This window comes from Haliotis rufescens, unplaced genomic scaffold (assembly GCF_023055435.1).
Source record: "Haliotis rufescens isolate VD_foot unplaced genomic scaffold, xgHalRufe1.0.p SCAF_5, whole genome shotgun sequence".
Classification (NCBI taxonomy): Eukaryota; Metazoa; Mollusca; class Gastropoda; order Lepetellida; family Haliotidae; genus Haliotis; species Haliotis rufescens.
The window spans coordinates 37,505,235-37,521,255 of NW_025964223.1; the positions used below are offsets into that span (position 1 = coordinate 37,505,235).

Consider the following 16,021-nt stretch of genomic DNA (forward strand, 5'->3'; position numbering starts at 1 on the left):
AGTCTGTGTCAACCCTGTCAGTAAGACCCTTGTCAGTATCCTCCCTCTCAGTGAAGACCCCAGTCTGTGTCACCGCGGTCAGTGAAGACCCCAGTCTGTGTCACCCCTGTCAGTGAAGACCTGGTCTGTGTCACCCCTGTCAGCGAAGACCCCAGTCTGTGTCACCCCTGTCAGTGAAGACCTGGTCTGTGTCACCCCTGTCAGCGAAGACCCCAGTCTGTGTCACCCCTGTCAGTGAAGACCTGGTCTGTGTCACCCCTGTCAGTGAAGACCGACCTGGTCTGTGTCACCCCTGTCAGTGAAGACCCCAGTCTGTGTCACCACTGTCAGTGAAGACCTGGTCTGTGTCACCGCTGTCAGTGAAGACCCCAGTCTGTGTCACCCCTGTCAGTGAAGACCTGGTCTGTGTCACCCCTGTCAGCGAAGACCCCAGTCTGTGTCACCACTGTCAGTGAAGACCTGGTCTGTGTCACCCCTGTCAGCGAAGACCCCAGTCTGTGTCACCCCTGTCAGCGAAGACCCCAGTCTGTGTCACCCCTGTCAGTGAAGACCTGGTCTGTGTCACCCCTGTCAGTGAAGACCTGGTCTGTGTCACCCCTGTCAGTGAAGACCCCAGTCTGTGTCACACCTGTCAGTGAAGACCCCAGTCTGTGTCACCCCTGTCAGTGAAGACCTGGTCTGTGTCACCACTGTCAGTGAAGACCTGGTCTGTGTCACCCCTGTCAGTGAAGACCTGGTCTGTGTCACCCCTGTCAGCGAAGACCCCAGTCTGTGTCACCACTGTCAGTGAAGACCTGGTCTGTCACCCCTGTCAGTGAAATCCCTGGACTATGTCACCGCTGTCAGTGAAGACCTGGTCTGTGTCACTGCTGTCAGTGAAGACCTGATCAGTATCAACCCCGTCAGTGAAGACCCTGGTCAGTATCACCCTTGTCAGTGAAATCCCTGGACTGTGTCACCCGTCAGTGAAGACCTGGTCTGTGTCACCACTGTCAGTGAAGACCTGGTCTGTCACCCCTGTCAGTGAAGACCTGGTCTGTCACCACTGTCAGTGAAGACCTGGTCTGTCACCCCTGTCAGTGAAGACCTGGTCTGTCACCCCTGTCAGTGAAGACCTGGTCTGTCACCCCTGTCAGTGAAGACCTGGTCTGTCACCCCTGTCAGTAAAGACCTGGTCTGTGTTACCCCTGTCAGTGAAGACCTGGTCTGTCACCCCTGTCAGTGAAGACCTGGTCTGTGTCACCCCTGTCAGTGAAGACCTGGTCTGTCACCCCTGTCAGTGAAAATAGTCCACACATATGTGCAGCACCAACTCCCACCTTCTGTAGGACTCGGGCCTATCCCTGGCATTTCCCCCTTCCTGCAGCAATATTGCCGAGTTGAACAACGTTTGCTGAAACAAAGCCAACATTGAGAACAGGTTCAACATTATGAACTTCTAACATTATAACCTCATCAAGGCTTAATATGTCAGAATTACTCACATGTCAAGAATAGAAACTTGAACAAATGACGAGTATAAAGGTCATTCCTTGAATACTGAATTTCTTTTATGAGAAACCTACAATTAGTACACGTATGTGAAAATCTACTTACGATGCACAACAAAATGTCGGCTCAATCAAAGTTACCATAAATGCTTGTCTCGAACATGTCTGAAGCTTCCTTTCAACTACTGACTCCAGTGAGAAATGTTCAACTGAATTAAGAGTTATGAAATTAAGTATCTGATTTAGTGATTTTTTTAAATCACATGAAAAACACACAAATATAATGTTCCATTTTATCATGTTTATGCATGTCTTATTTCCTGTAAAAGAAAGTGATATGGCAACTGTGTGTTGGAAAAGTCTTGCTCACCGTGTGGTCTGGGTTGCGCACTAGGGCTGCCTCGAAGTATCTGCGGGCCTCCCCAATCTGCTTCAGCTCCAGACTGACCACACCCAGCTGTGGAGTAACACGTTCCATCATCATTGTGATAGAAAAAAAACTTGTAAAACTTGGCACACATGCATCTTCCCAGGGCAATGGAGTGAACTGACTATAAAAGTCCTGTTTCCACCCTTGGCGAACTAAACTGGAATTTCGGAGTTATATTTTGGATGGACTAACGAGTCTATGCATAGTCTAAACAAAATCTTGTAATAAAATTGACATCTGGGCGACTGCTGTACAGATTTTGGCCATTTGAAGGAATTGAAAAGCATGTGTGCTATCATCTGATTCAATAGCTATTTTCCGAATCTTTTTCAATGAGCTTCAATCCACATGCACATGGTATCAGTGAGGCAGGGAAGGTAAACCTTATCTTTGATTAACTTGATCAGATCACCGCGATTTTGTTTGAAGATAATGAAAGAGATTTGAGAGGTGGAATCTGATTGGTCAATAGGAGATCATAGAAGGGACATAACTCATAATGGCTACTAGATAAACTAAGACAGAGGAAGAAGTTCTACTGTCAGTTATATGTCACTTTCATGGGAATGATTACTCACATTATAATAGATGTCAGCATTGTCGTCGTCCACCTTGAGGGCCTGCTGGTACACCTGCTTAGCCTCCTCTCTCCTACAACACATGACACACATCAGATATAGAGCTCCACGTCTACCGGAACACACATCAGACAATGCTTCATTTCTCCCAGAACACACATCAGGCACAGAGCTCCATGTCTACCAGAACACACATCAGACAGAGAGCTACATGTCTACCAGAACACACATCAGACAGAGAGCTCTATGTCTACCAGAACACACATCACACATCAGACACAGAGCTCCATGTCTACCAGAACACACATCAGACATAGAGCTCCATGTCTTCCTGAATGCACATCAGACATAGAGCTCTATGTCTACCAGAACACACATCAGGCATGGAGCTCCATGTCTACCAGAACACACATCAGGCATAGAGCTCCATGTCTACCAGAACACACATCAGACAGAGAGCTACATGTCTACCAGAACACACATCAGACAGAGAGCTCTATGTCTACCAGAACACACATTAGGCTTAGAGCTCCATGTCTACCAGAACACACATCAGACAGAGAGCTCTATGTCTACATGAACACACATCACACATCAGACACAGAGCTCCATGTCTACCAGAACACACATCAGACAGAGAGCTCTATGTCTACATGAACACACATCACACATCAGACACAGAGCTCCATGTCTACCAGAACACACATCAGGCACAGAGCTCCATGTCTACCAGAACACACATCAGACAGAGAGCTACATGTCTACCAGAACACACATCAGACAGAGAGCTCTATGTCTACCAGAACACACATCACACATCAGACACAGAGCTCCATGTCTACCAGAACACACATCAGACATAGAGCTCCATGTCTTCCTGAATGCACATCAGACATAGAGCTCTATGTCTACCAGAACACACATCAGGCATGGAGCTCCATGTCTACCAGAACACACATCAGGCATAGAGCTCCATGTCTACCAGAACACACATCAGGCATAGAGCTCTATGTCTACCAGAACACACATCAGACAGAGAGCTACATGTCTACCAGAACACACATCAGACAGAGAGCTCTATGTCTACCAGAACACACATTAGGCTTAGAGCTCCATGTCTACCAGAACACACATCAGACAGAGAGCTCTATGTCTACATGAACACACATCACACATCAGACACAGAGCTCCATGTCTACCAGAACACACATCAGACAGAGAGCTCTATGTCTACATGAACACACATCACACATCAGACACAGAGCTCCATGTCTACCAGAACACACATCAGACATAGAGCTCCATGTCTTCCTGAATGCACATCAGACATAGAGCTCTATGTCTACCAGAACACACATCAGGCATGGAGCTCCATGTCTACCAGAACACACATCAGGCATAGAGCTCCATGTCTACCAGAACACACATCACACATCAGACAGAGAGCTCCATGTCTACCAGAACACACATCAGACAGAGAACTCCATGTCTACCAGAACACACATCTGACAGAGAGCTCTATGTCTACATGAACACACATCAGACAGAGAGCTCCATGTCTACCTGAACACACATCAGACATAGAGCTCCATGTCTACCAAAACACACATCACACATCAGACAGAGAGCTCCATGTCTACCAGAACACACATCACACATCAGATATAGAGCTCCATGTCTACCAAAACACACATCACACATCAGACAGAGAGCTCTATGTCTACCAGAACACACATCAGGCATAGAGCTCCATGTCTACCAAAACACACATCAGGCATAGAGCTCCATGTCTACCAGAACACACATCAGGCATAGAGCTCCATGTCTACCAGAACACACATCAGACATAGAGCTCCATGTCTACCAAAACACACATCAGGCAGAGAGCTCTATGTCTACCAGAACACACATCAGGCATAGAGCTCCATGTCTACCAGAACACACATCAGACAGAGAGCTCTATGTCTACCAGAACACACATCAGGCTTAGAGCTCCATGTTACCAAAACACACATTAGACAGAGAGCTCCATGTCTACCAAAACACACATCAGACAGAGAGCTCAATGTCTAACAGAACACACATCAGACAGAGAGCTCCATGTCTACCAAAACACACATCAGACATAGAGGTCCATGTCTACCAGAACACACATCACACATCAGACAAAGAGCTCCATGTCTACCTGAACACACATCACACATCAGACAGAGAGCTCCATGTCTACCAGAACACACATCAGACAGAGAGCTCTATGTCTACCAGAACACACATCAGGCAGAGAGCTCTATGTCTACCAGAACACACATCAGGCATAGAGCTCCATGTCTACCAGAACACACATCAGACAGAGAGCTCTATGTCTACCAGAACACACATCAGGCTTAGAGCTCCATGTTACCAAAACACACATTAGACAGAGAGCTCCATGTCTACCAAAACACACATCAGACAGAGAGCTCAATGTCTACCAGAACACACATCACACATCAGACAGAGAGCTCCATGTCTACCAAAACACACATCAGACATAGAGGTCCATGTCTACCAGAACACACATCACACATCAGACAAAGAGCTCCATGTCTACCTGAACACACATCACACATCAGACAGAGAGCTCCATGTCTACCAGAACACACATCAGACAGAGAGCTCTATGTCTACCAGAACACACATCAGGCATAGAGCTCCATGTCTACCAGAACACACATCAGGCATAGAGCTCCATGTCTACCAGAACACACATCAGACAGAGAGCTCCATGTCTACCAGAACACACATCAGGCATAGAGCTCTATGTCTACCAGAACACACATCAGACATAGAGCTCCATGTCTACCAGAACACACATCAGGCATAGAGCTCCATGTCTACCAGAACACACATCACACATCAGACAGAGAGCTCCATGTCTACCAGAACACACATCAGGCATAGAGCTCCATGTCTACCAGAACACACATCAGACATAGAGCTCCATGTCTACCAGAACACACATCAGGCATAGAGCTCCATGTCTACCAGAACACACATCACACATCAGACAGAGAGCTCCATGTCTACCAGAACACACATCAGACATAGAGCTCCATGTCTACCAAAACACACATCACACATCAGACAGAGAGCTCTATGTCTACCAGAACACACATCAGACAAAGAGCTCCATGTCTACCAGAACACACATCAGACATAAAGCTCCATGTCTACCAGAACACACATCAGACATAGAGCTCCGTGTCTACCAGAACACACATCAGACATAGAGCTCCATGTCTACCAGAACACACATCAGACAGAGAGCTCAATGTCTACCAGAACACACATCAGGCATAGAGCTCTATGTCTACATGAACACACATCAGACAGAGAGCTCTATGTCTACCAAAACACACATCAGACATAGAGCTCTATTTCTACCAAAACACACATCACACATCAGACAGATAGCTCCATGTCTACCAGAACACACATCAGAAATAGAGCTCTATGTCTACCTGAACACACATCAGACATAGAGCTCCATGTCTACCTGAACACACATCAGACATAGAGCTCCATGTCTACCAGAACACACATCACACATCAGACAAAGAGCTCCATGTCTACCTGAACACACATCAGACAGAGAGCTCTATGTCTACCTGAACACACATCAGACATAGAGCTCCATGTCTACCAAAACACACATCAGACATAGAGCTCCATGTCTACCAGAACACACATCACACATCAGACAAAGAGCTCCATGTCTACCTGAACACACATCAGACAGAGAGCTCTATGTCTACCTGAACACACATCAGACAGAGAGCTCCATGTCTACCAGAACACACATCAGACAAAGAGCTCCATGTCTACCAGAACACACATCTGACATAGAGCTCCATGTCTACCAGAACACACATCAGACATAGAGCTCCATGTCTACCAGAACACACATCACACATCAGACAAAGAGCTCCATGTCTACCTGAACACACATCAGACAGAGAGCTCTATGTCTACCTGAACACACATCAGACATAGAGCTCCATGTCTACCAAAACACACATCACACATCAGACAGAGAGCTCCATGTCTACCAGAACACACATCAGACAAAGAGCTCCATGTCTACCTGAACACACATCAGACAAAGAGGTCCATGTCTACCAGAACACACATCACACATCAGACAGAGAGCTCCATGTCTACCAGAACACACATCAGACAAAGAGCTCCATGTCTACCAGAACACACATCAGACAGAGAGCTCCATGTCTACCAGAACACACATCAGACAAAGAGCTCCATGTCTACCAGAACACACATCAGACATAGAGGTCCATGTCTACCAGAACACACATCAGACAGAGAGCTCCATGTCTACCAGAACACACATCAGACAAAGAGCTCCATGTCTACCAGAACACACATCAGACATAGAGGTCCATGTCTACCAGAACACACATCAGACATAGAGGTCCATGTCTACCAGAACACACATCAGACATAGAGGTCCATGTCTACCAGAACACACATCACACATCAGACAGAGAGCTCCATGTCTACCAGAACCCACAAGTACGGTTACTTTTCTATCTCCATGACTCACTTGCCCAACTTGACCAGAACATCCCCTCGATTGATGTAGCCTTGGATGTAGTCAGACCTCATTGACACTGCTGTCCTCAGCAACTGCACACAGATAACAGCATCAGCAACAAAGGAAAAACTCAAAGGAAGACTCTTAACAGTTTTAACAATACTAGGATATTCTCTCACTTGCCTTGAATGACAGCAACTGGGATATTTGAGACCTCAGCTAGCCAAGACTTACATCATCTACAATCCGGCCATGACAGCGACCTGGATGTTTGTCTGGAACACCAGCTATGTAAGACTTACATCATCTGCCTCCTGTAGTCTGTCTGGGTTCTTGGAGACCAGGCTTGCCAGATTCAGGTAAACATTCAGGTGGTTGGGGGCAATCCGGGTCGTGTAGCTCTTACCTGCAGGGAATAGTCATCATCTGGAGTCATTGTGATAACTACTGACTCCCCACAACCCATTCTTTACTTGTCATCTGCCACTTTCCATTGCATAGCACCAAAGATGTTAGTCAAAAGTCTATTAAAAATGGAATGGTGTGTACAAGCACAGTTTATTAGTGAGAATAAACCATAATAAATATCACCAAATTGGTCGAGGAAACAGGAACGCTTCAGCAGTCTATAAACACATCTTGCTAGAGCAAGCGCAGAGACAAGAGTGAAGGGTGTCACATGGCAGCTAGGTGGCTACGCAAGTGCTGCATGAGGTAATTGAGATCTCTGTGGTAGATTTCGCTATAGCAGCAGTTGTGGGAGACAACAGCCTTGGTATATCAGTGGTAACGTATAACTTAATGTAATTAATATTAATAATAATAATAATAATAATAATAATACCAGGTATAACTGGGGGAAAGAGAGCCAGGGCACTCCTGTAAGCTTTCTCTGCTTCCTGGGTTCTGTTCAAGGTGCTCAGCGTTCGACCAACATTTATATGTGCACCAATGTCATCGGGCTGAACACTGTAAATATACACACAAAACTGCCAATACATATCACACTGTTACAAGACATCATAGAGCACCTGATGGAATATACTAGCAACTAATGCAAGACAACATCGGACAGGACACAGGTTCCACTTGCTCACCTGATGGCTGTCTGGAAGTACTACAGACCTTGACCTGTTCACCTGATTGCTGTCTGGAAGTACTCCAGGGCCTTGACCTGTTCACCTGACAGCTGTCTGGAAGTACTCCAGGTCCTTGTCCTGTTTACCTGATTGCTGTCTGGAAGTACTCCAGGGCCTTGACCTGTTCACCTGACAGCTGTGTGAAAGTACTCCAGGTCCTTGACCTGTTCACCTGATGGCTGTCTGGAAGTACTCCAGACCTTGACCCGTTCACCTGATGGCTGTCTGGAAGTACTCCAGGGCCTTGACCTGTTCACCTGATGGCTGTCTGGAAGTCCTTCAGGCCTTGACCTGTTCACCTGATGGCTGTCTGGAAGTGCTCCAGGGCCCTGACCTGTTCACCTGATTGCTGTCTGAAAGTACTCCAGGCCTTGACCCGTACACCTGATAGCTGTCTGGAAGTCCTTCAGGCCTTGAGTTGTTCACCTGATGGCTGTCTGGAAGTGCTCCAGGCCTTGACCTGTTCACCTGATGGCTGTCTGGAAGTCTTTCAGACCTTGACCTTCTCACCTGATGGCTGTCTGAAAGTACTCCGGGCCCTGAGTAGCTCACCTGACAGCTGTCTCGAAGTATTCCAGGGCCTCGCTGTACTTTTCCACCTTCTCCAGGGCGTGGCCCACATTGTTGAACAGCTTGGCATTCTCCTGGTTGACTTTCAGTCCTGATTTGAACAGCGTGTACTCAGACGCCCTGACAACACACAGACAGTACTTATAGTCTTGGGACAGATCAGCAGCCCACAACTGATTACTTGCCCTTTAACATTTGTCATTGAAACTTAATTTAATGGGAATTGTCATGACCCATTTAAATACACTGCACATCGGGATCATCATGTCCATTGATACAAAATTACACATGTTGTTATCAAAAGAATGGACATCTACTGACCAGTCATTGTTACGCAGCACTGTCTTGATGCTATGTGTCAGAAGGAGGCCTGCCATTAACAGCTGCACCACCATCTTCAGAGACCTGGTGACAGGGAGACATCAATGTCAGCAATGTTGGGACAGGGAGACATCAATGTCAGCAATGTTGGGACAGGGAGACATCAATGTCAGCAACGTTGGGACAGGGAGACATCAATGTCAGCAACGTTGGGACAGGGAGACATCAATGTCAGCAATGTTGGGACAGGGAGACATCAATGTCAGCAATGTTGGGACAGGGAGACATCAATGTCAGCAACGTTGGGACAGGGAGACATCAATGTCAGCAACGTTGGGACAGGGAGACATCAATGTCAGCAACGTTGGGACAGGGAGACATCAATGTCAGCAATGTTGGGACAGGGAGACATCAATGTCAGCAACGTTGGGACAGGGAGACATCGATCAATGACAGCAATGTTGGGACAGGGAGACATCGATCAATGTCGGCAATGTTGGGACAGGGAGACATCAATGTCAGCAATGTTGGGACAGGGAGACATCGATCAATGTCAGCAATGTTGGGACAGGGAGACATCAATGTCAGCAAAGTTGGGACAGGGAGACATCAATGTCGGCAATGTTGGGACAGGGAGACATCGATCAATGTCGGCAATGTTGGGACAGGGAGACATCAATGTCAGCAACGTTGGGACAGGGAGACATCAATGTCAGCAATGTTGGGACAGGGAGACATCAATGTCAGCAATGTTGGGACAGGGAGAATTAATGTCAGCAATGTTGGGACAGGGAGACATCGGTCAATGTCAGCAATGTTGGGACAGGGAGACATCAATGTCAGCAATGTTTGGACAGGGAGACATCAATGTCAGCAATGTTGCGACAGGGAGACATCAATGTCAGCAACGTTGGGACAGGGAGACATCAATGTCAGCAATGTTGGGACAGGGAGACATCGATCAATGTCAGCAATGTTGGGACAGGGAGACATCGATCAATGTCAGCAATGTTGGGACAGGAAGACATCAATGTCAGCAATGTTGGGACAGGGAGACATCAATGTCAGCAATGTTGGGACAGAGAGACATGAATGTCAGCAATGTTGGGACAGGAAGACATCAATGTCCGCAACGTTGGGACAGAGAGACATCAATGTCAGCAACATTGGGACATGGAGGCATCAATGTCGGCAATGTTGGGACAGGGAGACATCAATGTCAGCAATGTTGGGACACGGAGTCATCAATGTCAGCAATGTTGGGACAGGGAGAATTAATGTCAGCAATGTTGGGACAGGGAGACATCAATGTCAGCAATGTTGGGACAGGGAGAATTAATGTCAGCAATGTTGGGACAGGGAGACATCGGTCAATGTCAGCAATGTTGGGACAGGGAGACATCAATGTCGGCAACATTGGGACAGGGAGACATCAATGTCAGCAATGTTGCGACAGGGAGACATCAATGTCAGCAACGTTGGGACAGGGAGACATCAATGTCAGCAATGTTGGGACAGGGAGACATCGGTCAATGTCAGCAATGTTGGGACAGGGAGACATCAATGTCGGCAATGTTGGGACAGGGAGACATCAATGTCAGCAATGTTGGGACAGGGAGACATCAATGTCAGCAACGTTGGGACAGGGAGACATCAATGTCAGCAACGTTGGGACAGGGAGACATCAATGTCAGCAACGTTGGGACAGGGAGAATTAATGTCAGCAATGTTGGGACAGGGAGACATCGGTCAATGTCAGCAATGTTGGGACAGGGAGACATCAATGTCAGCAATGTTGGGACAGGGAGACATCAATGTCAGCAACGTTGGGACAGGGAGACATCAATGTCAGCAACGTTGGGACAGGGAGACATCAATGTCGGCAACATTGGGATAGGGAGACATCAATGTCAGCAATGTTGGGACAGGGAGACATCGATGTCAGCAATGTTGGGACAAGGAGACATCAATGTCAGCAATGTTGGGACAGGGAGACATCAATGTCAGCAATGTTGGGACAGGGAGACATCAATGTCAGCAATGTTTGGACAGGGAGACCTCAATGTCAGCAATGTTGGGACATGGAGTCATCAATGTCAGCAATGTTTGGACAGGGAGACATCAATGTCAGCAACGTTGGGACAGGGAGACATCAATGTCAGCAACGTTGGGATATACTGTTTATGGTGAACCAGAACCCATGTGTGTGCCAAGCTGACCTCCCCATTAGAGTAGCTTACTGTTTATGGAGAACCAGAACCCACGTGTGTGCCAAGCTGACCTCCCCATCGGAGTAGCTTACTGTTTATGGAGAACCAGATTTCACGTGTGTGCCAAGCTGACCTCCCCATCGGAGTAGCTTACTGTTTATGGAGAACCAGAACCCACATGTGTGCCAAGCTGACCTCGCCATCGGAGTAGCTTACTGTTTTTGGTGAACCAGAACCCAGGTGTGTGCCAAGCTTACCTCCCCATCGGAGTAGCTTACTGTTTATGGAGAACCAGATTTCACGTGTGTGCCAAGCTGACCTCCCCATCAGAGTAGCTTACTGTTTATGGTGAACCAGTATCTGGAAGCCCAGGGCCACCAACATGCAGAAGCCCATGCTGGGAGTGTAGAGGATTCTCTCTGCCACCACGAAGCCCACAGGGAAAAACAAGTTGGAGGCCGGAACAAATGGAAGGACTAGAAAAGCTAAAGACTGAAACATACAAATGGGAGGGGCATAAGGAAGGATACTGCTATACCCAGACCATTCTAACAACTCAATAATATCTACAAAGAAACAAAACTAGTAAAATCCTACATATTTTTTATATTTGTATACTTATCCTGCATTAGTCCTTAATGCATATTACTGCTTGTTCTTGACAGAGAAAAGAGCTGTGTGAAGGTCTTTGCTTGAAGAAGTTGCTCCAACTAGCTGAGAGGCCAACCCATCACGCAGCTCTCACGTGACCAAAGGAAGTGACGTCACGGATCCACACATTACTCTGTAGTCCGAAACATCGGAAGGTACCGTGGGGAGGTAGATCTGCGATGGGCGGGTCCATTTAGACGCAGTAATGCCGGATAAGTATACAAATATAAAAAACATCTAGGATTTTACTAGATTTTTTACTTATCCTGCATTACTCCTTAATGCATCTTTATCGGATGGAACCGGAGGTGGGCATACCTTCAGATGTGGACTTTTCATCTCTTATTTCCAGACTCTGTTCCCTAGCCAATCCAAGGCTGTGTGGTTGGCATCGGGTGACCACTCCAAGTGTGGGAACCTCCCATTCCCTCAGCCCGTCCTTGGCTGTGTGGTCGGCATCAGGTTGACCATGACATGGATGGGAAGAGTCAGGTATGCGTTGTGTCCTAGTACTGCGCAGCCTGACAATAGCGCTCGGTTAGGTCGAGACTGGAGCACCGAGCCGTATGCAAATGAGGCATGAACCTTCTAGTCCAGGGGTACGCCAGGGGAGGTCGAAAGGCCGGCTCTTGTAGGCGTGGTCAATGACGTGTAGTAGTGGTGACCTGCTACTAACGGACCAAAGCTGTGCGTGCCTTGCACGTCCTCCAAAGCGACGTCTCGCAGGTAGTGACTGGCGAAGACCGTGTTGGAACGCCAGAAACATCCCTCCATGATGGTGCGTAGAGAGCAGTTGCTGTGAAGCGCCATGGTGGAGGCGACCGCCCGGATCTCATGCGGATTGTTTGAGCGTGGAGGGTCCAGTCCCGTGGCCTGGAGGCCTGGAGGATGATGGCTCAAAGCCAGAGGGCAATCGTGTTGTGGCAGATACCGGTACAAAGAGGCGGTGGCGTCTACGGCGTTCTTCGGATCGTCGGATGTAGCAACGAAGCGCTCTAACCGGACATAGACGGAGCTCTTGTTCGTCTTCCGTGCCCACAATCAATGACAGGGGGGGGGGGATGAGGAACGATCTGTCGGGCTGGCCTTGGAGCTGATTCTTCGCAATGAAGTCCCAGAGCACAGGCCCAGATGCACGACTCCGTGTGCTCCCTGCTCAAAGCAGACCCTAGGACGTCTAGGGCGTGTAGCTCACTGACCCGGGCTGCTGTAGCGAGCGCCAGTAGGAAGACCGTCTTTTTGTCAGGTTGTAGAATGACGACGTTTCGAGTGGCTCAAAAGGCGCGTCTCTCAGCGAGGTGAGAATGACGTTCAAGTCCTAGGCCTGGGGACGGAACTTCGCCTTTTGGTCTTCCAGTCTGAAGGAGCGGAGCAGTGCCCGGAGTTACAGGATTTTCAACATGCGTCCGGCACCGGAGATATGTAGGTCGGGATCTGATAGTTCTGGCTGGTGGCGAATAGGTCTATGTTGGGAAGACAAGCAAGAGTGAAGGCGTCTGGGTGAAGTTTCCACTCTGTGGGAGCCACCTTGTCCGCTAGGATGTTTCGACAGCCCGGTATGTGGTGGACCTGGAACTGGATCCTCAGCTGATCCACTAGGTGAAATAATCGGAACGTCTGTTGAAGGAGCGAGGTCGAATGAGTCGTTCCCTGGTTCTGGAGACACCAAACGACAGTGAAGTTGTCTGTCGAGATGGAGAGCTGGGCGTGTCTGAGTGCCTGCTTCCAGTGAGTGATGGCCAGGATAAGCGCTTTCAGTTCGAGGTTGTTGATGTGCCACAGGCGCTGATCGGTGGACCACAGCCCTGAGGCAACCTGTCCCTCCAGGTGCGCACTCCATCCCTGTAGGGACACGTCTACGAAGAGAGGTCGTAAGCCCTGTCAAGGAGACGCCGCCTAAGACATTCGATTCGAGATGATCCGGGAGGACGATGGAAAGAGTGGGGTCCTGGCGTCTTATGTAGGGCGCCAGGAACATCTGAACAGGGCGCAGTTGGAGCCTTCCTCTGTAGGTTAAGTCCTGTGCCAAGGTGAGGAGGCCCAGGAGGACTTGCCAATGGCGCGGAGTGCGTGGTAGGTGGAGACTGGAATCAGGTGCGCCTGCATGCGTTCCCACCGGTCTCTGGGTACAGAGATGAGGTCAAGGTCCCACTGGAAGAGGCCCCCGATGAACTGAAGGCGCTTGGAGGGTGTCATCTCTGACTTCCTGAAGTTGATCTTCCACTCCAACTGGTATAGAAGTCAAAGGGTGAAGTCCCTGTGGCGGAGTAGAGTGACCGGGTCCAAATGGCGGCGAGGTAGTGTATCATCCTGTGCTTGTCCGAGTCCTTCTTGGGGACCAGGAAGACAGGTGAATAGAAGCCCGGTGTTATGGCTGAGGCGTGTACAACCTCTATGGCGATCTTGTATAGCAGCGCCGTGATGTTCCAGCTCAGAAGCTGCTGTTGAGTTGGGGGGGTATGTGTCCACTATGGGTGACGACATCAGTGGCGGGTCGTCTACAAGCGTCAGCTTGTACCCGTGTTGGATGATATTGGTGACATATGGGTCCCCCAGGATCTCCCAATTCTGCCAGAAGTGAGCCGTTCTCCCACGTACTGGGGTGTCGACAACTTTGACGGCTGGGGGTGGGTTGAGGTGGCGCCCCGCCCCCGGGACCGGAGGGAGTTGCGACATGGTTGGTAGGAGCCAGCCAGGGACACCCTAGCAGAGTCTGGCCGAGACACCCTGGCCAGGGCCTTGAGAGCCGTATCATCGCGGGCGAAAGCTGAGACCCGGGCGTATGTCTGGGATATTTGTCCATTAAAGAGGTCAGAGCCGGACCAGGGTTGACGCAAGAGGTCTCTCTTGAACTCTGGGTCCCAGTTGGACAAGGCAAGGTACCCAAGGCGTCTGGTGGTAGTGAGCTTGATCAGAGCGACGCGCATGTGGGAGCACATCTGTTCCATCTGTTGTTGGAGATAGGATACGACGGTAGTTAGATAGTCAATCAACCTTATGGGGGTTGTCCTCCGCTAAGTCCTGCAGTATGGCCCTGGAGGACGACGCCATCAGAGAGAGGGGTTTGAGCGGGTGGTGAATCTCGGTCTCTACGTAGGCGAGTTTGTTGTCGGAGACTCGGACTGAGGTGGAGTGGTTCAATCCTGTCATGCGTTGCATGTCCTCATCCAAGGAGAGAGCCTGGTCCGCAACTTGAAGAGAGTGGACTGGGAAGTCATCTCGTCTGTACTGTGGGGCCCTGAAGGACGGAGTCAGTGACAGTTTATTGAAGACCTTATCCAAGGCTGAGATCATGTCTCTGATCAGTGGATCAGGAGGGATCGAAGTGGGGTCATCTGAGATGGCCAATCTGGAAGGCGAAACCTCAGAAAGGTCTGACATCCTGCGCCAGTGTTTCCTGGCCTGCTGTGTTCTGCGTTTAGTGCACACATGGAGATGTGGGTGAAAGCAGTAAACAGTCTTTACATCGGTGATATTGGTGGCATTTAGATGTACAATTAAGGCACAGGGGGTGTTGGGATCCTACGCCAACATATTGCGTCGGCACTTTAAGCAGGAGGGCATGATATCTGCAACGAAGCGGTGTAAAATCACAATGCGTCCCCGCCCGATTATGTATGCTATAATTTGTCTATCCCATTATGTGGGTTTATGAAACAAATATTACGACAAACGTAAGACAACATACAATCAAACAAAACAATACATGCGATGATACGCCAATCGTGGGGTACCAAGCAAAAGAATATAGAACGCAAAACAGTCCACAAACGGCTGGCTACGCAAAATATTCAAGATGGCTACTTGGAGCAACAAGACACCCGGCCTTATGTTTTCTTTTGAGAAAACGCCAGTAAGTGTCTAATAAAGTTATGCACATGTTTATCAAATGTACAAAATACAAACTGTATGCACACCACAAAGACAAAACAACATTAACTCAGATAGCAAACACGTGAGGATTTGAACCGTGACGTCACTTCCTTTGGACACAGGAGAGCTGCGTGATGGGTTGGCCTCTCAGCTAGTTGGAGCAACTTC

The 16,021-nt window shown here is 48.6% G+C and overlaps 1 protein-coding gene across 2 annotated transcripts in view; it reads right to left on the reverse strand.

Moving 5' to 3' along the window:
* LOC124116315 (protein O-mannosyl-transferase TMTC3-like) overlaps positions 1-16,021 on the reverse strand; it is a 45,013-nt gene that overhangs the window by 14,404 nt on the left and 14,588 nt on the right. For both annotated transcript variants that reach the window (XM_046477597.2, XM_046477598.2), the window contains exons 9-17: positions 11,670-11,821; positions 9,120-9,203; positions 8,781-8,918; positions 7,934-8,058; positions 7,392-7,495; positions 7,099-7,181; positions 2,499-2,571; positions 1,861-1,947; positions 1,320-1,393 (exon numbers count right to left, since the gene is read on the reverse strand). In XM_046477597.2, the coding sequence (XP_046333553.2) occupies positions 1,320-1,393; positions 1,861-1,947; positions 2,499-2,571; positions 7,099-7,181; positions 7,392-7,495; positions 7,934-8,058; positions 8,781-8,918; positions 9,120-9,203; positions 11,670-11,821 (920 nt within the window). The remainder of the gene's footprint in view (positions 1-1,319; positions 1,394-1,860; positions 1,948-2,498; positions 2,572-7,098; positions 7,182-7,391; positions 7,496-7,933; positions 8,059-8,780; positions 8,919-9,119; positions 9,204-11,669; positions 11,822-16,021) is intronic.